The following is a 26,943-nucleotide window of genomic DNA, read 5'->3' on the forward strand; positions in this document are numbered from 1 at the left end:
TTTTAAAATACCCAGATTGCCTTATTCTATCATCTCATGTAGGAGAACATTCCAAGTTCTCCTAGCAAAGCATATTATCATTGTCATTTCCATTGGTGCTATAATGGTCTGATCGTGCTGCAAGGCATAAAAGGTCATTTAAAAGAAGAAAAAAAATTGCATAACAGTGAGAGTGCAATTCCATTTCATAACTTATGACATGTTATAAATGTAACTTATTATTTATGTTGATTTGTTACGATGCAATGACAAGTTTCTCAACTTTTGATTGTGTTTTTTGTTTCATTTACTTATTATCGTTTTCATTCTATTTTTTTTTGGGGGGGGGGGGGGGGGGGGGGGGGGGGGGGAACGGGACTGGAATTTCACACCTAGAAAACTGAATCTATTTTATTTTTCCATTCCGATGATGCTGTTTGTTCTATTATAGAAATGAGATTAGTCGAATTTTGCCCTGGGCCTGGCTGGGATCCTTGACTGAGAGGGAAACACTCATTTGTATAATCCTTTTTTTTTTTAAAGTTTGGGAATAATATTCTGTTTTCTGTAACAAATCATCATCCTGCAAGATCTCATTATAAATTTAATTTTTTTGATAAGTATTTTATTCGCATTCAAGTGTGTCCCTCTTGGTGAGGGTATTGTGCTTTTGGTCTCAAACTAGAAACACAGATATCGGTGTGGTGCTCTTGGAATCCTCTTTTTCCTGCCGTCTCCTTGCCTTAATTCTTGCTCAATGTTGATGAGTGCATTTTCTATTTTGCTCAGGCTGAATTGGCCTAAAAGTAAAAGCATGCTGGGTGAGGTCTTCAAGATGAGGGTCATTTATTTGATCACTATTTGAAGGACGAGTTTTCTGGCCAAAATTTTTGAAATGTGTTTTTTCAGAGTGCAGCAGAAATCTGTATTATTTCAGGGTGAAACAGACGCCAGAATGGGACATTAAGCTTAAAAAGATCAGAAATGTGAAATTTTAGCTTAAAGAACATTATTTGTAAACCTAACTTAAGATTAAGACTCGTATTTTTTACTGTAATTACATTTTTTACCATCTAAATCACACTGACATAATAGTTTTTGGACGTGGTCGTTCACATATATTTTGTTATTTTAGGAAATTGTTTGAGGCAAGTTGAGAATTGAGTGGTCACTATCTGTCAGTCCTGACTGCATGCCCTCTCCTCGATCTATAGTCCCCTCTATACATGATTTTGTGGCTATGTTTTGGAATGATAACTTCTGCCCGGAGTCATTTGCTGAGAGTGGATGTGGATGTTTTATTGTTTTGCATGTGCATGTTCGGGGGGGGGGGGGGGGGGAGTGTGTGTATTTGCATGGAAATTATTATAGTGACTTAAACAATTTAAAAACATTGAATTTTGATTACTGGGTGGGGATCCTGACCTCCCACAGTGGGCAGGGAGGTACATGCTGTGTCTTCTATCCCACCATTCCCGTTTTCCAATTGTTTTCTGTCGTTGTCTTGGAGTGAGATTACTTGGTTTTGTCCTGACCCTGGCTGGAATTCCTTGGCTGGGAGGGAAACAGTCAAATGCATAGTTATTGTTTTGGGAGATGATATTTTTTTCCTTGTAAATCATCTCTCTGTTATGTATTATTATGTTTGTTATTTTTAATGTATAATGTAAGCATTTGAGTGTATTCCTCTTTGTTGGATTTTGTGCTTGTGTCCGGATGAGACTTATAGGTGATCTCTAACTAAGTACATTGATGGTTTGCTCTTGGAATCTGCATCTGATCCCTATTTGTTCCCAGTTCCCCTTTGTCTTCCTTTCTCTTGGGTGCTTTAATTGTAATTCTAGAACTTTTTACTATCCCATTTCTTCCTTTTTACTGGCGCTGATATAACCTAAATGTGCTGCAAGCGCCGTAAAACCCTTAAAAACAAAAACAACAAACAAACAATTTTGATTATTTGTTGATGTTGACTGAAGAAGTATTTTGAGCCTGAAACATTATGTGTTCAGTTTTTTCTATTATTTTTTAAATTTAAGCTGTCATATTCATTTATGTTCAATAGATTTTACAGTCCACAGTAGTTCTATATTCACTGTTCACACATATTGTTGTAATAAAACCTCAGACACGCGCTTTGTAAATGTAATATTTATTATCAACAATCGTGGCTTACGCACTGCTGCATTATAGTAAAGTATTTGAACATACAACAACCTGCTTGTTGCCTTTTGGATAGGATATAAAGTACTTTCTGGCAGGTCTAACAGACCCAGCAACCCAATCATAAAAGGTACTCTATCAAATTCCAGATTGGAACCAATCCCATTGTTTGAGAGTCAAGCATTCTACCAATTGACGCATCAGGACTGACACTGACACTCCACCATTAATTTTTACTTGGAATAGATTTTTAGTTTAAAGAGAAATACATTGTTCCAAATAGGGGCATGTATCTTACTAGATGGATGGAACAAACAATAAAAATGAATCACAGGGAGATGAACTACAGTACAGTATTCTATTACGCCCAATTCCAACACGCTGGAGCTGGCTGACTTATCTTCATAATAATATTGTCATTACCTCCCATGATCATCTGATTTCAGCATGCTCCGATTCTAGCACACTTTTTGGCTTTCCCCTAGAGCTTTCTGGAATCCAGCTAATACAGTAGCAAGTACGGCTCATGCACGTTAGAAATTTTGTCATGGGTAGTTTGCATGACATCTCTTGAATAAATATTTACATATGCGCATAATCATACGTTCACAATGTCCACTATGCTTCAATTTGATTTATTTATTCCTGGTGGGTGGGGATCCTGACCTCCCATAGTGGGCAGGGAGGTACATGCTGTGTCTTCTATCCCCCCATACCCGTTTCCCAATTGTTTCCTGTCATTGTCTTGGAATGAGATTACTTAGTTTTGTCCTGATCCTTGCCGGAGCTCCTTGGCTGGGAGGGAAACAGTCGAATGTATAGTTATAGTTTTGGGAGATGATATTTTTTTCCTTGTAAATCATCTCTCTGTTATGCATTGTATTATGTTGAGTTTACATATTATATTAAATGATTCGTAAACATTTGAGTGTATTCCTCTTAGATGGGACCTGTGCTTGTGTCTGGATGAGACTTTTAGGTGATCTCAAACTAAGTGCATTGGTGGTCTGCTCTTGGAATCTACATCTGATCCCTATTTGTTCCCAGTTCCCCTATGTCTTACTTTTTCTTGGGTGCTTTTATTGTAATTCTATAACTTTTTACTATCCCATTTTCTTCCTTTTTACTGGCGCTGATATAACCTAAATGTGTTGCAAGCGCCGTAAAACCCTTAAAAACAAAACAAAAACATATTTATTCCTGGAGAAATTCTTATCCATACAGTATAAGTCACCGGCCAAGTGCTCTTTTTGTATTAAAATATTTACAATATTATCCTTCAGTCAATGCTGATAGCCAGAAACTCATTTACACAGGAGTTGAGAGGGATTACATTCCTGCAGAGTCTTATGAATTTTAGACAATTTTCATGACCAATTACGAAAATGCGAAATTTTATGGAAAATTACGAATTTTAAAATCTCAGTAATGCTTAAATAGTTATGATGATAATGATAATAATAATGATAAGATAGTACTTCTACTACTACTGCAACTACTACTACTACTTACTTCTACTCCTACTTCTATTACTACTACTACTACTACTACTACTACTACTACTACTACTACTACTACTACTACTACTACTATATAATAATGGTAATAATATTAATGATGATGATGATGTTAATATTATTAATAATAATAACAATGATATTAATAATGATAATAATAATAATAATAATAATAATAATAATAATAATAATAATAATAATAATAATAATAATAATAATAATAATAATAATAATAATAAAAATAATAATAATTATAACAATGATAAAGCATTTCTACCGCACATGAGCATGACGAGGTAATGTTGAAGTGATCATCAATGTCAAATTGTGGTTGTTCCTATACGATTTCAGAAATTACTCATTTCCTTGTCAAATTACTAAAAATTGACATAGAAATTACTAAATTTGACGTTTTCAATCTGGCAGTTCTGGGATTATCTCTGAATTGAAGTTCCCTTGATGCCAGCATCAGTCAGTCACATGGGTGGTCTCAAACTAAGTACTTTGATAGTGTGCTCTTGGAATCTACATCTGATCCATATTTGTTCCCAGTTCCCCTATGTCTTATTTTCTCTTGGGTGCTTTAATTGTAATTCTAGAACTCTCTACTACTACTATCCCATTTTTTTCCTTTTTACTGGTGCTGATATAACCTAAATGTGTTGCAAGCGCCGTAACACCCTTAAAAACAAACAACATCAGTCCGTCACAGACAATCTTTTCACCCATTTTCACCCATCAGCCTTTGAGGTTGACTTTGTTACAATATAAGACCCAGTAGTGATTTCCGTCTTACTTCATATATATTATCACCACCACCATCATTAGCCTTTGTTATTTAGATACCTTTAAAAATAAAGTAAAATCTGAATTATTTAGAAGAGCGTATTTTGACAATTAATGTGCTTTATGTTTTAATTTAGGGTAGATGGTATAGTGATGTGTATGTAAAGAGTTTGCATGTGTGGATGGGGAGAAGTTTCCGTTTGTGGGTTTGAGTGTACTTGTGTAGGTGTGCCAGTGTGTATGCTAGTGTATATAATCTAAGTGAGTGATTGTAAAGCGCCATAGAGCACTTGTCAGTGGATTAATGGGCGCTATATAAGTATATATTATTATTGTTGTTGTTGTTGTTGTTGTTCTTCTTCTTCTTCTTCTTCTTCTTCTTCTTCTTCTTCTTCTTCTTCTTCTTCTTCTTCTTCTTCTTCTTCTTCTTCTTCTTCTTCTTCTTCTTCTTCTTCTTCTTATTATTATTATTATTATTATTATTATTTATTATTAGTAACTCAGATGGTCCCTACCTTTTCTACTTAAATTAAAAAAAGAAAAGCATGCATTCATTTAGACTCATGAGACCCATGAAGTATGAAGTTATTAAGATTAATATGCTTGTAGCATTAAACAGACATTAAAATTAAAATGACTGTGATGGAATAAGATTGGAAGAATGTAATCAATCTGTAATGGATCACGAAGAATGAAAAGCTGTGACATCCAACCTCTGGAAAGAGATGAAACCTGAGAAAGGCAAGGTAAACAGATATTTACAATTGCTTGCTGGCATTTGGATCGGATGCCAGTCCCTTGTACTTTCTTCCATATCTAATGGACTCAGCTACCCAATCACAGCTGGCTGGAATGAGAAAATGGTAGAGAAACTAACTTGAATAGGGCCCATTGCTCGTGAAACAGGTGGGGGTGAGTAACCTATCAAATGTCATTAGAATAAGTGTCCAAGGGAGACAATCCAGTCAATGGTTAAAAGGGAAGTTGGGATTGATGCGTTGCATCCCTTGAAAAAAATTCCATATTTTAAAAATATTAACTTTTTGACCATCAGGGGAAATAACTTGTTCCAAAATGACAAAAAAGGGGCACAACCTATCTGGGCCGAAATAAAAATAAGCAATAATGGGAGGCAATCCAGTAAATAGTTTGAGGGAATTGAGGCGAATGAGTTGCATCCCCTGAATAAAGTTTAACTTTTTGACCATCAAGGGAAATAACTTGTTCCAAAATGACAAAAATGGGGCACTTAACCTATCTGGGCCGAAATAAAAATAAGCAATAATGGGAGGCAATCCAGTAAATAGTTTGAGGGAATTGAGGCAAATGAGTTGCATCCCCTGAATGAAGTTTTTTAAAAGGAATTGTTTTCAGTCCACCAGTGGACGTGGGTGGGCACTTCAGATTCGTATTAGGATTGATTGAATTAATGCGATGGTAAAAAGACTCTGGCCAGAGTATGGGCAAAAGCAAATCATTTCATATTTACTGCACAGCAGGACAAGGATGGAAAGTTACAGAAATAAAGAGCAGCAAAATGTTAGGGGCGTGTAAAACTAAACAACTACAAGCATGAAACAAAGAGAGAAAAAAAACGCACAGATATTTGTATTGATTGGTTTATTAACTGTAGTTTATGCAGGTATAAAATAGAGACATACATTAGCACAGTACAAAAAAAAAGCCTTACATGAGAATTGCTTTATACGTAATCAATATAATAATAATATGTATAAATAATATATGTATAATATAGTTGTATTGTTTGTCACATTATATAGTATAGGAATTTATTCTCTTGGGGGATAAAAACCATGGAATGTATAAAGAAACAATTTTGTTAACACAAGGTATTTATCACAATATTAAGAGGTGTTGTTAATTTTTTTTTTACAAATAACAGGAACATGAAACAACAAAAACCTTTTTTAAATTAAATTTGTGAGAAGTCGATTTAAGTCTTCTTGTTTTAAAAGTTGAGAGATAATCAGCACTTATAACACATTTGTATCAGACCATGGAAGCTTACGTTAAGTGTAAAGTAGGTAGGATTATGAGAAGACAGAAACAGTGGTGTACTGCCTACTGGCCTCTGCTTTGTATTGAAATTGCAGCATTTAAAACTGATCATGGAATGGTTCAAAAAAGTTGTAATAATAATAAAGTAGTAGTAGTAGTGGTGGTGGTGGTAGCAGTAGTAGTAGTAGTAGTAGTAATATTGGCGGTGGTAGCAGCAGCAGCAGTAGTAGTAGTAGTGGTGGTGGTGGTAGCAGTAGCATCAGTAGTTGTAGTAGTAGTGGTGGTAGCAGCAATAGTAGTTGTAGTAGTGGTGGTGGTAGCAGCAGCAGCAGCAACAGTAGTAGTAGTAGTAGTAGTAGTAGTAGTAGTAGTAGTAGTAGTAGTAGTAGTAGTAGTAGTAGTAGTAGTAGTAGTAGTAGTGGTGGTGGTGGTGGTGGTAGCAGCAGCAGTAGCAGTAGTAGTAGTAGTAGTGGTGGTGGTGGTGGTGGTAGCAGCAGCAGCAGTAGTAGTAGTAGTACTTAAAAGTATGAAGTTTGCATGTTTATAATCAATCAGATAAATAATGGAAGTAATTCTGATTTGAAAGAAATTCAGTCTCGTCGTTTAAGACGTTATCAAAACAAGGCAGTGGTCTGTAGTGAAAACAACAAGAAAAAAAAGAAAATTATATATAAAAAACAATACACACACACACACACACACACGAAGACAAAATAAAAAAAGTAAAAAAATCAAACGTAAAATGATATTATTGTATTAGAATCAAATGAATTATCAACTGATAGAATAACAAATGAAAAGTAAATAATCGATAAACCTTTACTGGAAACTATAATAAAATAATAGATAATAAATTGATCACCGAAATAGAATTGCCTATGAGAGTCGATTCTATTCCAATGTGTAACAAGCTGAAGACTTGGTCTCTTTGTAAGGATTTATTTCAGTTGAGTAAAAGAGTGGAATCTTGGGAGTCAACGTAACACTTCTACATGAAAACTGAAATGATTATGTTCAAAACCTGACAACGGTCCACAGCGTGGCAATTTCCCCTCTGAGCGGTATTTCAGTGCTAGGTCAACCTGACCCCATTAGTGGGGTCAGCCCATGGGTGGAACAGGTAGCGGTCAGTAGGAATCTGTGATGCCCCTGATGGTAATTAATTGTTGCAATATTTCATGGTATTGCTCAGTTGCTAACACAAATATGAAAATTGTTCCCTCACCACAAGCAAAGCAAAGGTTTCTTTCATCATATGCCATGGTTGATAATAATGTATCCTCTTAAGGCTGCTCATAAGAGAGGTGTCAATTTAGTGGTTTTTGATTTATCAATGAAATTAATTTGTTGTAATTTGCATATCAATAATTTAATTCCCAGCGGCAGAAAATGATTGAAACAAGCATCATTATAAAGTAAAAATGATGATCTTTACTCATGCCAAGTTTTGTTGTCCGGGCAGTAAAACCTTAAAAGATATGAATTTTTTATTGTAAATTTCTTATTTGGCATGACTTGGTGAGATCCTCATTTCCTCTCCCATAGTATTCCATGCCATGAATTATGTCCAAATATCAGTTTAGGAATAAAATATAAACCATTAGACGAAAATAATACTAATATTATTTTTTAAGCATTTAACTGATTTAGATATTATGAATTTTGGGCACATTTGAAAGCCAACTTTTTAATGGCTTGATAACTTTTTTCTATACTTAAATCCCTTACGATTCAAGTCAAAATTAATTTTTTTATGACTGTTAGGCATTATAGTTTGAAGATGTATACGGTACTGCTTTTGTGTGGTTGTCTCAGGAAATGCCGACTTTATAGTGTCATATGGGTGTCAATGTTTAGGGTATTCTTGCATGTTGAATAAGTAATATAATGTAAGTTCAAGTTCTCCTTTTGTGCACAAGTGAATGTGTTAACTTTTTATAGACTGAAGCGTCCAAATATATATGGCAGTGATTTACAAAAAATTAAATGATCTGCTGTGGTATGCCTGTGGTGTTGTACTGATTTGACTCTGATTGTTGTTCAATTGTTTTATCTCTAAATTTGACTGACTGGAGTTCAATGGTATATCAGATGACTTTATAAGACAATGACTAAATGTGTATTCTTGGAAGAAAGGAGATGATTCTATATAACCTATGTGGACAGTGCGTTCGTTTTGAATGTAGTTGGTCAATAAAGAGATAAAGGTTACTACTTGGAATAAACTATATGCCCTCATAATTTTGAATCCTCTTTTGTCCACATACTATGTCCGTCTGTTTGAGCAAATCATTTAATTTAACAGTACCAGTGCTTAGTGTTAGTTGTAATTGATGATTGATACTGCAATATTTGTAGCATGTCCAGTAACCTTGTTGGGTGATTGATTTTTTCTTGTAAAGAAGTCATACTTTATAGGCAGATTGATAGTAAATTGAGATATTGACACCATACACAATATTGGATTTTAGTCTTAACTGGTCAATAAAATATTATCTTTTTGAGTTATTTTACCACATAAAGACATAAATCATATCAGTTTACTGTTATGATCAACACAACTGTTTGAGAGGAACGGAATTGGTAAAAACAATACACAGAACTTACAAAACCATGAATAAATCAAGAAAATCAACAGCCAATATGATCATAATGCACAGGAACATAGATGCATATATGTACTTTTGATATATATTAAAATTCTTGAGATACTGCCGCTGAGTTTTGAATAACAAATTTTTTATTTAAGTGCACCATAATTTACAAGCACTTAAAATTAGATCACCAATTTGTGATATTCAAAGAAAACTATTAACCACAAGAATGTCAAATTTTCACTGATTTTAGAAAGACAACTGATTTTTCAAATCAAAATAATGAAGTGAAAGAGTCTGTTATTGTTTTCCCGCTATACAGACATATTATAAGACCATAAATATCCATAATTGCCCCCATTGGACACAGCACTGCCTAATACCAGTTGAACTCCAATGACCTCATGCAGGTAGCAAGCAGGGAGGGTTATTGATCCCTTGGGAGTTCCAACTGAAATAGCGCTGATTCCACGCAGTGGGTCATTCTCGACACAATCTATAATATAGTCCACTATAACCAGTATTATATGATTGGCCAGACCAATCATAGATATAAATGTAACCATTTCAATTATGCACATGCAGGTTGACCAATAATCTTTGTGAATCTCCATTTGTAAATAAGTGGGTGTGGAGGAGAGGAAATGTTTGATGAGAAATATATAACAGGTAAAAATAACAACAACGTCAATACTTATCCCTGTACGGCTATGTGGTCTACTAGTATAACTCTTGCCTCCAGGGTTCGAGCGGTGTATAATTGAAAAGGCTCTTTACTCACATTCTCTCACTGTAATCAGAAGTAAAATGAGAACCTGGCCGTAACTGCGACATCTTTGTTTAAAACACTGGAATATCTAACAGGCATCATGAATTGTCCTACATGTTAAGTGTTGCCGTCAGCTGGGAACTCATAGTAAAGCACTTTGAGCACGTTTGATGGATATCATGCTATATAAATGCTCTCGTTTTTTGTTCTTTTTGTATCACAAATATAAACATTGAAATATCAGATGTCATTGCGTGTAATTTTGAATCAAATTTATCTCTAGCTACCTTCATCAAAACGATTTTTGAATTTCACCGATTTGAATTCAATTTTGACACTTGAGTTTCATTTCAAAGTAAACATTGGTACGTCAAAACATGGCCAGTGATTATCGCCTCATATCAATAGACTTTGATTATAATGTTTGCGATTACTATTGACGACTCAAATATTGACACTAGCAATTTGTTTTATTGCCAAATTGAATCTTTTTACTTATCTTCAATCTGTGACTGTTCCCTATTTTGATTGGACTATACTGTAACTGACTTCTACAGTGAGGGGCCCGAGAGATCTTTTGCAAATACAAGCCATTGAAGATTGAAGATTCAAAATTGAAGTGCTTTACTGTATTCTCTGACCGTTTTGTAGTGATAGATTAGTTTGATTAGCTTATTACTGGTATATGCGTTCTTCCATAATAAGGTAGTTCTTTAGAGTCCAGACAAGGAATCTGAATATATGTCTGTTTCTATAGCATGAGACGGACAATAACAATTGTCTGTCACCCTTTTGGACAAGATGCTAATCTATCGCATCCACAATAAGGATGGGTATTTATAAATACAGTGTAAGGCTGTCTGTCACCAGTGGATGGAATTAAGACAAAAGATATATTGAAACAATTTATTATATAAACCATAGAAATGTGCTTTTACCTTCACTGTATTACTCTATCGATTTGATCAAAGTACAGAGTGTACCAGTCTTTCTTCTTTCTTTGTGTCAAGCAGCTACAATCAATTTTAAAACACCACAACCAAAGTTAGGACACAGGACAACAAATAAACCAATATCTTTTTGAGTTAGAATAAGAATACGGTGGTGGTGGTGGTTGTGATGTTAATGGTGGTGATGGAGATGATGATGATGATGATGATGATGATGATATTTTAATTCATGAAAGTAACCAATTGTAAAAGAAATGAGTTTACATCTCGAAAACAAAATAAACAAATCAAATAAGATGGGTATGTTTACTTTATAAATAAAGATAATATGTCAAAGCATATTGGATGCACTTATACCAGTACAAACAAATAAAAATCTCTCTCTCTCTCTCTCTCTCTCTCTCTCTCTCTCTCTCTCTCTCTCTCTCTCTCTCTCTCTCTCTCTCTCTTATAAACTCACATACACATTTACACACACACACACATGCCTATTCACATACACACATACTCAGCGCCACATACTTACAAACCAGACTAATACAGAAACAGAATATTTGATTTTCTGTAAGATTAGTTAGTAGATGTCGTATAACAGAATATATCGACCCGAGGCAATGAGTCAAATGAATTAAAACAAATTAAATTTAATTAAATTCTACGACATTCTCATTCAAGATGAGAACGAGAAATACGATAATCATTGTGAGAGGAGGATGTAATGTGAGTCATGTATGTTTTAAACACTTGTTGTTAGTAGAAATAGTACTTTATGTTACAAGCTTTGATTTTCTGTTTTATCTACTGTCTTTTGTTTGTTGATAAATACCAGATTATGAAAGGCACTCTAAACGTCACATTAAATATTGAATTAATAACATGAATATTAATAATGATGAAAATAATAATAATAATAATAATAATAATAATAATAATAATAATAATAATAATAATAATAATAATAATGATAATCATAATAATGATAATATTAATAATGATGTGCGTGGTAGTGGTAAAAATGACGATGATGATGACGACGGTTATGGTGTTGATGATGATGATGATGATGATAATGATGATGATGATGATGATGATGATGACGTTGATAATCTATAAGTAAGAAAATAAATATCCAATATATATAAATTGATATATATATATATATTCATTATAATTACACCAGGTGTCCACACGGCTGTAAACACAGAAATTGGTGTGAATGTCAGCAGTTACAATTCCATACAATGAGCAGGTTATACATTAGGACTGTCACTCACTATAGATTTCTATCTATACCAAACAGTGCAGACAAAATATACATTTGGCCGCTTACTTCATTAACACATTGACAGAAATAAGACAAGATTCAATAACGTGCGTGTGAATTCAGAATAAACATTTCTTCAACAACTTGTCTGACATTTAAAAAAAATAATAAATTTAAACAACAACAACAAAAAAAAAAGATGAAAAAAACCCGTTATCAAAATATCCCAGTTTTGATCAAGTATTCTATCAAATGTACTTAAATATTCAACTCACAATGACATGCATATTTCTTCCAAGAGTTTTGGGTATGCAGTATGTCTTGAAACAAAAGCGACGCAGAGCACGATTAACGTGGATGTTTAGGCGCTATATAACTTCATTATTTACTATTACTATTTACTACTATTTACTATAACTAATCATCTAACGGTATAAACGACTTTATTGAATGCACAGTCCAATCTGTCTTTGACACAACTTAGGATTCTGGCATGTATAAACTATAGTTGCACGATAGAAATAAATTTCTTCTTTCCTTCTATATTCTTATCATAGACGACAGGTTACAATTCAATGAATACATAGATTAAGGCACGTGGTAAATACAAGTCATGGAATGTTGCATAGGAAATAATCATAGTAATAATAATAATAATAATAATAATAATAATAATAATAATAAATTATGAAAGAGTCCAAATGACTGGAGGAATGCATGAATGAATAAATGAATGAATGAATAAATGAATGAACGAATAAATGGATGAATGATATAATGATGAGTGGTGGTAGAGTTTTACAAAGGCATTGATTGCAACATTAGAATGAGGTCAAGGAAATGTTTATGTACATAAAACACGACATGGACATTTATTTGTAAGTACGCGGTGGCTTTATAGGATGAACACAATTATATACATTCATATATGTAACCCATCTCCTTACAACAGTATTATGTCATGGGAATCTAGAGAGGTATCCCTGAAAAAGATGACCCCTCAAAAAAAAAAAAAAAATGTAGTCCTTCAGAGCCTTAAGACCCATGGAGCAGAGTTTATCCAGGTTTCTATAGCTTGCTACCCTTTGGATAGGACGCTAGTCTTTCGCAAAGTACTTTCTGCCAGATCTAACAGACCCAGATACCCATACACAATACTTCAGTGAAGTTTGTATACTTGATTGAGGACAATAATAATTATAATCTTTATGTGACAAAGCCAAAACCTTACATTTCTAATCACTTTGACTTTTCAATCTGTTTCTTGCATCTGGTTCACCCTGAAATAATACCGATTTAAGACGATGGGTCACATTTTAAAGTCACAAGTATTTATCATACAAAGTAACAGGTTTAGAAATGCCTGTGCATTCATATTTTTTTTTTAATTTGTTTTTTAAATAGACTTTAGTAAATGGCCAGCTATTAACTCCATTTTGAATTTCCCACATTGAAAACCGCTGCCTAAATTCCCACGCGGAGATGTTAAACACAGCCTTCAGCCTTAAAATTAAAATATCCAAAATATTCATTCAAACTGTAGGGAATCAACCATAGAATTTCCATTTCCAGCCCAATTGTTATTGTTGGACCAAATTGTATGTCACTGATATAAGTAAGCAGACCTGTATGATGACGGTCATTTTTGGTAATCTGAACTCTATATCTGGTATTTTGCAAAGATGTACATGGTGGTATTTATAATGAATAAAGATGATTTTTATACTGTTGTAAAAATAATGGTGAGGATGATGACAATGATAATTATGACATGACATAATGTACATCTTTATCAATAGCAATGCTTTGTTTGATATACAAATATTTATATTTAAGTACTTTTGATTTGACACTGTTTATGATATCCAGACAGACATGTGTAAGGTAGGGAATTCCCTCCCTTAGCACTAAAAATGTGGATGCAACCTCCAGTGGGGGATAACCTCCCTTGGCACAAGAAATCCGTGTACTTTCCGGAAGGGGATTCTGTCCCTTTGCAATTCTTGGATATATCACTTTCAAATCTCCCTCTTTGGAGAGCTCAGTGTGTATTGAATCTAGTCAATGAAATCTCATCAATTAACAAGGAAGACAGAAATGATCAGAAGAACAATTTAGTTATATTATGTGATTTCTATATACACTGTCTGTCTGTCTGTCTGTCTGTCTGTCTCTGACATTTAACACAATTCATTCAACCAATACAACAACAACAAAAATTAATTAATTAAATCAATTAAAAAAAAAGAAATGACAGAGCAATTTTTAAAAATAATTGAAAGGACTAAAAAAGAAAGAAAGAAAGAAAGAAAGGAAGGAATATGGAAAACAATAACGGTGGTGGGATAAGTAAGAATGAGACAGATTTGACTGAATACACTCTGGGGCTCCCAACAATAATAACAATAAGAATACTAATGATATAATAATAATAATAATAATAATAATAATAATAATAATAATAATAATAATAATAATAATAATAATAATAATATAATAACAATAATGGTAATAATCTGTGAAATACTGAAGCAGAATTATTCAAATCTTAACTAAATTACTCTCAATAGATACGTGTATCTTAGATCTTATTTTGTATAGGAGCAAATATGGTTGCTTGATTATGAAAAATACAATTGTAAAAAAATAAATAAATAAAAATAAAAATACAATAAAAATTAATAAATAAAGACCGTTTTCCTTATTTCTATATAGATTTTTATCTTACTCATCTCAGCAATATCATAAATCAAATTATATGAAATTTAACTGATAACTAAACTTAACTTTTCGGGGAAAAAAACAAATTTAACTAAGAGAAATAGCCAGATATACTGAATCCAAATTATATATACAGGTGTGCATATCTGATATGTTATATATTTTTACAAAACAATTTTTTTAAAATGGAACATAAATATACATATAAATAGATCAATAATTTGAATTTGAATCGGGTAAATGAATATAAATAAACACTTGCTTGTTGGTATTTGTAAATTTTGTGAAAGAAGCCGTTTGGCAATAGACGTGATGTCACTGATCACGTGGTTGCTAATCATGAAAACGTCTGGCAATGGTGGTGACGTCATTGATCACATGGCTGGTGTTCGACCAATCAGTGATTACCATTCATGGCAAGTCTTGCCTGACGCTTGTGGTGTTTGTTTATCACTTGGAGGTATTGACCAATCAGATCGGAGATATCTGCACCCTGGACATGGAAAGAGAAAGTTTTCATTTTAATTTGTGATATGAATGCATTCATCCAGTCATTTAAATTTTGAATATATGAGTTTGTGTGTAGGTCATTACATGAATGTATAAATATGCAACTACCTGATATCTGAGAAATGTCTAACGTGACCATTTATAAAAAAGCGCTTTAAATTCATTTTATTCATCATTTTTTTTAAACTGAAAAATATTATTATTATTATTATTATTATTATTATTATTATTATTATTATTATTTATTATTATTATTATTATTATCATCATCATCATCATCATCATCATCATCATCATCATTATTATTATTATTATTATTATTATTATTATTATTATTATTATTATTATTTTTTAATTATTATTATAAGTTATATTTACCTGTAATGTTTAACAGGATTTTTTGCTGTTCACCATTAATATCATTATGTTAATGTGTGTGTATTTTCAATTTATTTTAATTGACCTCATGGATTCCTAGTCCAGTCTCTCATTCTCCTCCTCCTTATTTTCTTCTTCTTTTACTTCTTCTACTTCTTTTCTTCATTATTTATTTTCATCTAAAAGTTTCTTTTCTCGACTAAGAAATGGCACATATATTACATTACAAATGATAGCAATAACTTCCTCATTTCTTACCTGGTCTGTTTCAATCCGTAGAATCTGTTGCACCATCAAGTTTCCGAGTTTCATATCCAGATAGTTGACGTTGCTGTCACTGCAGTAGCATCGAGTGGAGAGGATCTCACTGAAGGAATGACGCATGATGGTTTCATGGGTGTCGTGTCTCACAAAGGCAATTCCTTCTTTGTTGATGGCTAGGAGGGACTCGCCACTCACGTTTGGAATTCTCTGTTCAAAGGCGGAAAAAAAACAAGAAATATGACCATGTGACCCACAGCTTAAATACTCAAATGGAATGGAAGCGTCTATTTAATTAACGAAGACAGATAATGTGGACATTTCGGGTTTCCCCTTTGTCAACAAATCATCTTAATTTTAAACTTAACAATGCCATTCTCTCATCTCTCATTCATCTTTAGTATTTTACTGACAAAGGGGAAAACCAAAACGTTCAAATTATCTGTCTTCGTCAATTATATTTAAGCTTCCATTCCATTTGACTAATGTTATTTATTTCATTTATTAGATGGTACAGGGTGATGATGACGACAAAAATGACAACGACGACGACGATGATGATGATGATGATGGTGATTAACGATAATGATGGGACTTAGTGAAAATGGTAAATACCTCTAAATATGCTACATTCAGAATATACAATGTAAACAAAACCTACCTTAATCTTGAAGAAGGTAGACCCAAACAAAGGCCATTTCTTCAGTATTTCTGAAAGACAAAATATGAATGAAATTTCAGATAATGTCATCAGCTCTAAATGTCTGAATCAACAAGCTCCAAGCAGATTTTTGTTTCAAATGATGAAATCCAACATCAACCATGCAACAAAGAGCAAGTTTGAATAAATAAGGTGATCAACGACCATAAAATAGATAACTTAATCATAAGTCCGTTGTCCATTTTACAAAGAATTAGCACTGAGTAAAGACGATTTAAAATTTTCTCTGAAAAATGAAAATGAATCACTGTAAACTGTAAAATATTCACAAGTTGATAGTATTGTCAATATTTATTTACATTGAATTTGTTTTTCAAATTAAGGTAATCGTTTGTACAGGGCTATATGGCTGAGTGGTTTACATTATTGCACTGTGACTCAAGAGTTCCTGGGTTGAGCCTAATTTTTTTTTGTTTTTGAGCTTTTAAATGTAGTGCAATATCCACTAAACATGGTTAAATCACTTTACAAAGGGTCCCCAAACAATAGCAAACACATAACATGGAGTTGTGAAATATTAATCAGACTATTATATAGTCAAATGAGTAAAGGTTGTGGAAATTAACACCTTGTTTGGCTGGCACCAAAAGAAAAAAAAACAAAAAAACAAAACAAAAGCAAACAAAAAAAAATAAAACAAATCAAACAAAAAAACAAAATAGAAACCCCCAAAAAAGGCCAGTAACAACCAAAAAATGGAACAATCAATCACCAGTTTGATTAAATGCAGTATTCGATCTAGAGGAGTCTACATCAAAGTAAAACCTACCAACAAATTGTGCCTTTGCCATGGTACTAGTCATAGGGTTTAGATGGGATAGACTATCGTGGATACGATTCAACCATTGTTGTTGTCGGTTGTCAGGGGCGATGCGAAGGTTGCCAGGTAAGATGGATGCCAGATCTTTGCTGTAATAGAAATAGTTTTAAAAATGACTTTTGCAAAAACAAACTCCAAGGATTTATTAGATGCAACAAAACTTCGAAAAAATTTGAAAAATAAAATTCCCTGATTTATAAACTGTGGGGATCCCTGTAGCTCAGTGTGATAATCAAATGGCAAGATCACACTTCTGCCACAGAACAGCATGGCTCAGCAGTACGGTCTTTGCTTTGCAACCGATAGGTACTGAGTTCGATCATCCACAACTGCACTGTGTGGTCTTGAGCAAGTCACCTCACCCTAGCTCAACTTGTGATGCAGCACTGCAGCTGATGCATGGGTTACTTCAATCTTCCCTTGGAATAGACCCTAGAGACAAGTTTCCCCCATGGGATGAATAAAGGGAATTCTATTTATTATTAATTTTGTTTTTAAGAATCAGCACCCAAATAAGGAGGAGGAACTGAAAATGGGTCAGTCACACATTGAGAAGACCACCATCACCCACCAGTCCCTCAATTGAAATCTCCAAGGGAAATGAAAGATGGGACATCTGAAACAGACGTGGAGACGCTCATGCCTGATGAACTGAAGTTGGCAGGCCTCCTAGGGAGGCTACCAAGAAGATGGCCAAGAAAGCAGATGGCGGACGCTCGTAGAGGCCCAATGTTTCACAATTGGATAAAACAAGACGTTTCTCTTATGTGTTTTGGCAAACTGTTCCTCAACACTGCAGCACTTTATTTAAAAGATTGCTTTCTCAAAAGAGGTAAGTTTTAGTTTTTTGAATAGTTCCACTGTTTGTATGCCTAAATTAAAATTTTCTATCTTTGAAAGTCAAAAGGCTAAGTGTCCAGTTATGAGTTTACAAAGGCTACGATTGGGCACTCATTTGAACTTTTAAAGGAACTCGTTTGAACTTTTGAAGGCAGGAGTTGAAGAATGTTATGTTAAAAATTCATGCCTGATGTGACTTACAGAGTGGGAACACCACGGAAATTGTTGACTTTGAACAGAAGGGCACCCAGACGCGCCACATCATCCATCATTTGATTGGTCAATCTGCCGTCTGGCATGACCAATAGGAAACCTTCAATGTAATCCAAGATGACCTGAGAACATTCATAAAACGAAAAAAAAATGTTTATTCATAATGATTAATCTGGCATATTGTTGTTTTTGCTATTGTTAGGATGTGTGTGTTGTTTGTTTGTTTGTTTATTTTTTTAATAACAGAATCAATGTTACAGGAAGATAAAGGGATGTATTTAAAAATGTAGATTTTGAGATTAAATGCGTTTTAAAGTGCTCAAGAAAAAATTAGACAGGGAGGAATAGTTCAAACAGAAAACAGAAATCTGTAAATGTCTTGTTAGAATGTAGAAAAAATGTAGAATAGTTAAATGCGACTCATATATAAAAAACCATCCCCCCCCCCCTCCCCCAAAAAATTAATAAATAATCAAAACAAAACGCTTCTGCCCATGGCCTTCCCCATCTTGTATTTTGGACGTACCTGGTGGAAGAACATATCAATGGAGATGTCGTTGTTGGAGGTTTTGATGGGGAAATACCAAACAGTCCTCTGGTAGATGAAGTCAAATTGCTGGTGTCTCCTCACGTACTTGGCTGCTATGTCCAAAATGTAGTCCTCACGCTTCAGCTTTCTGAACACACCATCTCCTGGGGAATGAAGGGAGATAAATCATGGTGATAGAGTGGAGGGTTAAATCAATTAGAAAACAAACAAAAAAGTGAGCAAATAAAACAAATATTATTACATTATTTCAAAAATGAATATTGAATAGATAAATAAACTAATAAACAAATATATAAATAAATAAACAAGTAAATAAACATTTGGCAGATAAATAAAATTCCCTTTTAATCATCCACAGGTGAAAATGTTCTTGTAAGTTTATTTATCCTGTGAAAAGACTGAGATAACACAGGCATTCATTCCAGTTCAGTACCACAAAGTGAGCAAGGCTGATTTTGGAGGATTTTTATTTTACTCTCTGCTTTGCCTGGCACTGTTTCATACACCCCCAATCCCCCCTCCCCCCCCCCCAATCCTAAAAAAAAAGAAGAAAAAAAAGAAACCAACAAAACAAAACAAAAAAAAAAAAAACCCATTTCATACGTAATTTAAATCATTTTGACTTCAAATTCAAGCTTCTTCATCTGGTTGATTCCAGCATGACACCAGATTGATGCAGTAGGTAACATATATAATGAATGTTTTGAAATACCTGATCGGACAAATAGTGTGTATTCATCCATCTCAACAACATCCGAGATATTCAGATCTCGACAAATGTCCTCAATGGCATCTTGAACCACCTGCAATTTTGAAATACATATTTTTTCAGCATGTCCTATCATGTCATTAATTTAGAGTTATCTCCTTTATAGCTGAGTAAATTTATTAATTAATCGATCAAAAAGGTATTTAAATAAATGAACTTATTAATGAAATAAAACACACACACACACACAAACACACACACACACATACAGACACACACACACACATATATATATATATATATATATAACAAAATGTGTAAATAAAAGAATGAATAATTGAAAAAAAATATATAAATCGGTTATTTATCATATATTAAATTATAAAAATTAATTTATTGATAGTTTTAGTGCTGCTTCCCAGCTGTTCAGGCTTTCTGGTAACGTGTCAAGAATCAAGTTGAGCTAAAGCAGATAATCTTCAGAGAAGAACCCCCCCCCCCCCCCCCCCCCCCCCACTTCAAACATGGCAATAAGGGGAAAAGCGTGCAATACATGTGAAATGATGTATCAGAAATGTGTGGGACCATTCTGCTTGGAGTAACGAACCTTCAATGCCTGGACCCATTTATATTATTGATGAATAAAAAATGAATAGATGAATACATGACAAAGTAAATAAGTAATTGAAATAATAACGTACAGTGCAGGATTTGACTTGCAACATTCCTCCATGTTCTGTGACTCCAGGGTAGAAGTACGGGATTCGTTTACAGTTTCGTCCATCCTATGAAATGATGATGATTATAATAATAATAATAATCATAATAATCATAATAATAATAATAATAATAATAATAATAATAATAATAATAATTATTATTATTATTATTATTATTATTATAATGTGTAAAAGTAGAGAATGGTGGGGGCAGCCTGAAGCATTGGGTCAAAAAAATACTAATATTATAATGAAAAGGTGAAAATGGAAGGTCTTCAGATGTTTTGTAGTGTCTCTTTCCAAAGCCATTTTCACCTTTTCGTTAAAATGCATGTTAATATATCTATACTAAAGACAAATGATTTACAACGAAAAACACATCACCACTTGCAAAAAAAAAAAAAAAAAAAAAAATGAATTAAAAAATGAAGGAAAGAAAGAAAAATAAAATAAAATAAAATAAAAATAAAGGAAAGAAAGTAAAAAAAAAAAAAAAAAGGAAACAAACAAGTAAAAAATAAAAACCCATCTGACTATCTCTTTCTCAGAAAAGTGTCTAAGCAGGGCCAAGATAAACTATTTTCATATTTTACCAACCAATCAAAATACAACTATTTTTTTTATCAAAGATTTAAAATCAACATTTTGTTGGTTAAGTTAATTTAAAAAAAAAAAAAAAAAGGAAGGAAAAGCTTGTGTGGTTGATTGCCCATTGCGGTGTCCTCTTTGTTCTCAATAAGTATTTAGTTAAACACACCAAAACTAAGACTTACCGCTAGGGCAACCACTTCCTCCTTGAGTGGCACATCCTTACGACCGCCATATTTGAAGGTCTTGCGCAGATTGTGAAGGCAGAGGGCAGCTGCAGCTATTTTAAGAGAAAGGAAAACAAAAACAGGATGTGAGAGAGAGAGAGAGAGAGAGAGAGAGAGAGAGAGAGAGAGAGAGAGAGAGAGAGAGAGAGGGGGGGGGGGGGGGGAACCCAGCAAGTTATAGTTTAATATAATATAGAATGCTTTACAATGTTAAAACTAAGAAGAATTTTTAAAAGGAAAACTATTCATTTAAAATTCTATTAACTTTATGCACACAAAAAAAGAAGAACACAAAAAGGACGAGAGATGGAGAGGCAACTGCAGCCATTATAATTTGTTTACAGTGCGTGCTTTACATTGGTAGAATTAAGAGGAATTTTGAAAACAACCCCCCCCCCAAAAACAAAAAAAACAAAAACAAACCAAACTATTCATTTAAAATTCTTAGTTAAATGTAGTTCGTAAGACATTACTAAATTCCAGATTGATGACACAGTAATGTATTTATGTCTTTATTGTTTTTTGTAGTTGGCTGAAGAAGTGTTTTGAGCCCGAAACATTTCGGATTTGGTATTTTGTTCTTTTTTTAAAGCTGTTATATTCATGTTTGTTTATTACTTTTTACAGTCCACATCTTCTAGCAGCTTGGTATCAACACTTTGAGTATGTAGTAAGTTGTATAAGACCAAAGTGTGGCAAGTAGAGCTTACAATTGTAGGTCCTTCCTGAATCTGATACTGTAGTTTCCAGGTATTTGAACAAGTAAGGCCTGAGGATGTCTGAACAGTCGTAGTAGGCCGCTACCAAGGCAAATAGGCGCCAGCCTCGAATCTTGCTTTTGCTGAAGAGAGGAAAGGGGGAAAGGGAGGGGGATATAATAATTATATTGATGATAATAATAATAATAATAATAATAATAATAATAATAATAATAATAATAATAATAATGCATTGTATTTGTTGAGTGCTCTACAATATCAAAAGGAAGTGCTCAGAGCGCTTTACATGAACTTTAACACATTAATTCAGAAAAAAAACAAAGTTGCAGTAGTAGTAGTAGTAGTAGTAGTAGTAGTAGTAGTAGTAGTATAGTAGTGTAAGTAGTAGTATAGAAGTAGTAGTAGAGTAAGTTAGTAGTAGTAGATAGTAGTAGTAGTAGTAGTAGTAGTAGTAGTAGTAGTTAGTAGTGTAGTGTTGTTGTTGTGTTGTTGTTGTAGTAGTAGTAGTAGTAGTAGTAGTAGTAGTAGTAGTAGTAGTAGTAGTAGTAGTTATTTAGTAGTAGTAGTAGTAGTAGTAGTAGTAGTTAGTAGTAGTAGTAGTGTGTAGTAGTAGTTAGTAGTAGTAGTTAGTAGTAGTAGTAGTAGTAGTTAGTAGTAGTAGTAGTAGTAGTGTAGTTAGTAGTAGTAGTAGTAGTAGTAGTAGTGTAGTAGTAGTAGTAGTAGTAGTAGTTGTTGTGTGTTGTTGTTGTGTAGTAGTAGTAGTAGTAGGTAGTAGTAGTAGTAGTAGTGTTGTGTAGTAGTAGTAGTAGTAGTAGTAGTAGTAGTTGTAGTAGTAGTAGTAGTAGTAGTTGTAGTAGTAGTAGTAGTAGTAGTGGTAGTGGTAGCAGCAGTAGTAGTAATTGTTGTGGTAGTAGCAGCAGCAGCAGCAGTGGTAGTAGTAGCTGCAGATGCAACAATGGTAGCTATAACAGTAGTCCTAAAAATAATATTGATTACAAATATAGGATTAATCAAACAACCAAAGTAAATTGCTCTTTAAAACAGAATCACATATTAAGAAAAAAAAACCCAACAAAGCAAGTGTGTACTTACTGGAACATGCTTCTATTGTTGGTGGTCTGTTTACACAGGTGACAGAACACCTCGTCTCGGAGTTGAGGATATTTGTGGCAACTCTGGATTGTCAAGATATGGAATCAGTGTCAAAAATGGGTGGGAGTGGGGGGAGAGGGGGGGGGGGTTGAATGGGTGACCAACCACCTCAAAATGTTATCATTGTGTCGGATTGATTTTTATGCTACAACTTGAATTCATAGCCAATACTAAAACTATGTGAGGACCCAGGTAGCTCAGTTGGTAGAGCACTAGCTTCAAACGCTTAGGGACCACAGATCAATTCAGGGTGAAGTCCAGATTTTTTTCCCCAACCCCTCTGTCCACCGAGCAGTGATTGAGTTGCTGGGTCTGTTTGATCTGGTGGAAAGTACTTTGCAACAGACGAGCGTCGTATCTAGAGAGTAGGAAGTAATTGCTACTGTCCGTCTAACGCTACTGAAACAGGGATAAACTCCAGCTCCATTAGCCTAATGGCCCTGAAGGTAAACCTACTATTTACTGATACTATGAGACTTTGAGAGTTTTTATGTAGTATTGACAAGACAAAAAAAATCCCACTACAGTTTCACATTTATGGTAGTTTTAACTTTATAGTAACATCACATATTTACTTCATTGGACTCCAAAACCATCTCTACTATTCATTACATAGAGTTTCAAGAAAGAGAAGAAAAAAAGATTCTAAAAATATATATAATAAAGAGAATGCTGTTTCGAAATTATTTTCTTAATACCCCTTATATATTTTGGATTAAAGATAATTTATATGATGTTTATTGGGGGTTCCAATAGCTCAGTTGGTAGATTACCTGCTTCACACGCAAAGGGACCCCAGATTAATACAGGGTGAAGTCGAGAATTATTTTTTAGACTCCCTGTCCACCTAGCAGTGATTAGGTAGGTAGCTGGTTCTGTTAGATCTGGAGGAAAGTACTTTGCAATCGACTAGCATCCTATCCAAATGATAGTAAGGAATTGTTACAGTCCATTTCAAACGACTGACACTGGGATAAACTCTGGCACCATGAGCCTAATGGCTCTGACATACTTATTTTCACTTCATGAGGACTAATAAACTGTGAACAGTGAAGCTAATTCTTCAGTCCATTATTTATCATAAAACACCACAAATGTAGAGAAATATATATTTTAAAAATCTAATGATAAAAAAAAATATATGAAAACTTTATGTGTAAATGATGAAGACAATCCTTTTCAAAGCTGAAATTTACCAGGAGAATCTTTTTGGCACAGTCAAAGTCATTCATATTGGTTCCCATTGGGTAGTCTCCCATGAATCGCATGATGGCTGGTGTGAAAGAGAATGAGAAAGAGAGTTAGCGATGAGTGAGTGAGTGAGTGAGTGAGTGAGTGAGTGAGTGAGTGAGTGAGTGAGTGAGTGAGTGAGTGAGTGAGTGAGTGAGTAAGGAGAGGGGAATGAACCGAGATGAAAATGGTTTATATCGTTTTAAAATTTGTTTATTTATGTATATATCTATTACAAAACGGCATCTATCTCTAATACAAAATGTGACAGCATAAAATTTGATAGCAGACACTGGATCAAGGAAACAATCTAAAAAATGAATGATAAGAAAGCTGAAACAACATACAGGTTGGTATCAAGCTTTTGAGCAATATGGAAACCTTACAGTAATGCTCTGATTGAGTCAGTTGGTTTATGTGGAGGAGGAGGAGGAGGAAGATGAGGAGGAGGAGGGGGATGAGGAGGAGAAGAAGAAGAAGAAAATAAAAAGAGAAAAAGAAGAAAAGAAGAAGAAGAAGAAGAAGAAGAAGAAGAAGAAGAAGAAGAAGAAGAAGAAGAAGAAGAAGAAGAAGAAGAAAATCATGTGTGTATATAATATCTTTATATAAAGATGACCTATTTCTGTCAATATTGCATGTGACAAAATACTGTGAATGTAACTCACCAATAAAACATTCTAAGGCAACTTTGTTTAATTCAGCAGAGTTCAACTTCAACAAGGACGCTTGAATCGGTGACTGAGGAAAAAATAATAGAAATTGGTGTCAACACATTTTGTAATAAAGTAATAATAGGGTAACACAAAATGACATATATTTGGAATACATCACATGCCATTAAAGGTGTAGCAGTCATGTGTTTCATCTTGTCGCAAAAGTAAGAAATGTTGAGTGTGGCCAGTGACTTAATGGGTGACATTAATTAGACACAAGCTCTTGCATTGTTATTATTATCATTATAATTAAAATATGAGCTTTTAGTTTATGTCACTTGAAGATACTATATCTATTCACGGTCAGCTTATCAAAACTCTGAAATCTACATACGAGCTTTACGCACCATGTTTTATTTAATATTGGACTCTGATGTCATCAGAGGTCTGATTCTCCCAACATTAAATAAAACACGGTGTGCAAACCTCATTTATAGGCTTCGGAGTTTTTTTCTGCCAATCGTGAAAATCGGGACTTCAGAGATTTGATGCAACAACAATAGATATAAACTTAATCCACGTCTAATGCTTTTTTGTTTATAAATTCTACATTCTGCATCTAAAAAGTATCAACATAATACTGTTTAGATGTGATGAATCACATATAATCCATTAATCAAACAAATCCATTTTTACACATTGTTGACCTACCCTGGTCCATTTAACGAGTTCTGCCTGTTCCTTCCAGGACCAATCAGCACCTGTGAATCAAGATAAATAGTTGGTGAGACATGGATGGGATTAAATAAATATGGCAAGATTTACTCTTAAATCACATACTCTCGGATCATCATCATCATTATCATCATCATCATCATCATCATCATCATCATCATCATCATCATCATCATCATCATCGTCATTAACATCATCACCACCACCACCACCACCACCACCATCATCATCATCGTCATCACCCAAATCATAAAATCTTCTACATTTCTTTAGTCCTACACTATCTACTGAACTAATCACAGTTGTATTACATCAAAGCCTCATCACAATTCTACTTTAAAACTCACAACTATAGTTAGAATAAGATTAGAGCACAATGCATTCGTGACCTGCACACACTTGCAAATTAACATAACAAGTATTAACTAGTTTTAAAATCATTAAGATTAAAGAGAAACTCTCTAAAGGTCTTTACCCACAATAGTTTCCATAACGTAAGTATCTATTTAATTATTTCCAACCACTACAACTCCAATCACCCACAATAAACCGTATTCTCACAACATCCACCGTCCTCTCACAAAACCGAGTTTTTTTGTTTTTCAATTCAATCAGATAACGTTAACTTCAAATATTGATTGATCAAAGCCTTTGTGTACAAATGTGCAGGTCTGATAACCGAATGCAATCATGTGGCCTGATTTAACATCGTTGTAAAGGAAAATAATTTCCATTGGTTTGAGATTATTCCCATTACAACAATGAGCCCATAACAAGTTGGGTTATCAGACCTGCAAATACGTACACGTTGATTAAAGCAAATGTATTTTAAGTTTTTCATTTCTTTTTAGATTGAGACACAAAGTTTTAAAAAATATTTTTTTTTTCAAAATCAACCAAAATACAGGGTTTTGTTTGAATACGGCCTAAAACCCATAACCAATTCTAATATAATACTTAATACACTAAATTGGAACGTGAAGAATAAACCCTCATTTGATGTAATATATTGAAAACAGAAATGGAGTGGTAACTGAGAATAAAGTTATTTTCTTAATATTAAATAAATAAAAATTGGGATTTTATAATGTAAAAAAGCAGATAAAAATACTGAAGTAAAGCACGAATAATAAAGAATGAAAATAATCATTTACATAAT

General features: G+C 33.6%; 1 protein-coding gene across 1 annotated transcript in view; it reads right to left on the minus strand.

The window, feature by feature from the left end:
• Positions 1-15,018: 15,018 nt before the first annotated feature.
• LOC144972334 (unconventional myosin-XV-like) overlaps positions 15,019-26,943 on the minus strand; it is a gene marked incomplete in the record, with an annotated part of 202,492 nt that continues 190,567 nt past the window's right edge. Inside the window, 14 exon segments of the mRNA XM_078913430.1 lie at positions 15,019-15,252; positions 15,906-16,118; positions 16,570-16,619; positions 17,399-17,538; positions 18,491-18,624; positions 19,029-19,195; positions 19,765-19,855; positions 20,463-20,546; positions 21,254-21,348; positions 22,006-22,136; positions 23,107-23,189; positions 24,363-24,439; positions 25,062-25,134; positions 25,761-25,810. Of these exon segments, the coding sequence (XP_078769556.1) occupies positions 15,157-15,252; positions 15,906-16,118; positions 16,570-16,619; positions 17,399-17,538; positions 18,491-18,624; positions 19,029-19,195; positions 19,765-19,855; positions 20,463-20,546; positions 21,254-21,348; positions 22,006-22,136; positions 23,107-23,189; positions 24,363-24,439; positions 25,062-25,134; positions 25,761-25,810 (1,484 nt within the window).

Source organism: Berghia stephanieae, chromosome 5 (genome assembly GCF_034508935.2).
Source record: "Berghia stephanieae isolate SIO BIC M18660-M18661 chromosome 5, UCSD_Bste_1.3, whole genome shotgun sequence".
Taxonomy (NCBI): Eukaryota; Metazoa; Mollusca; class Gastropoda; order Nudibranchia; family Aeolidiidae; genus Berghia; species Berghia stephanieae.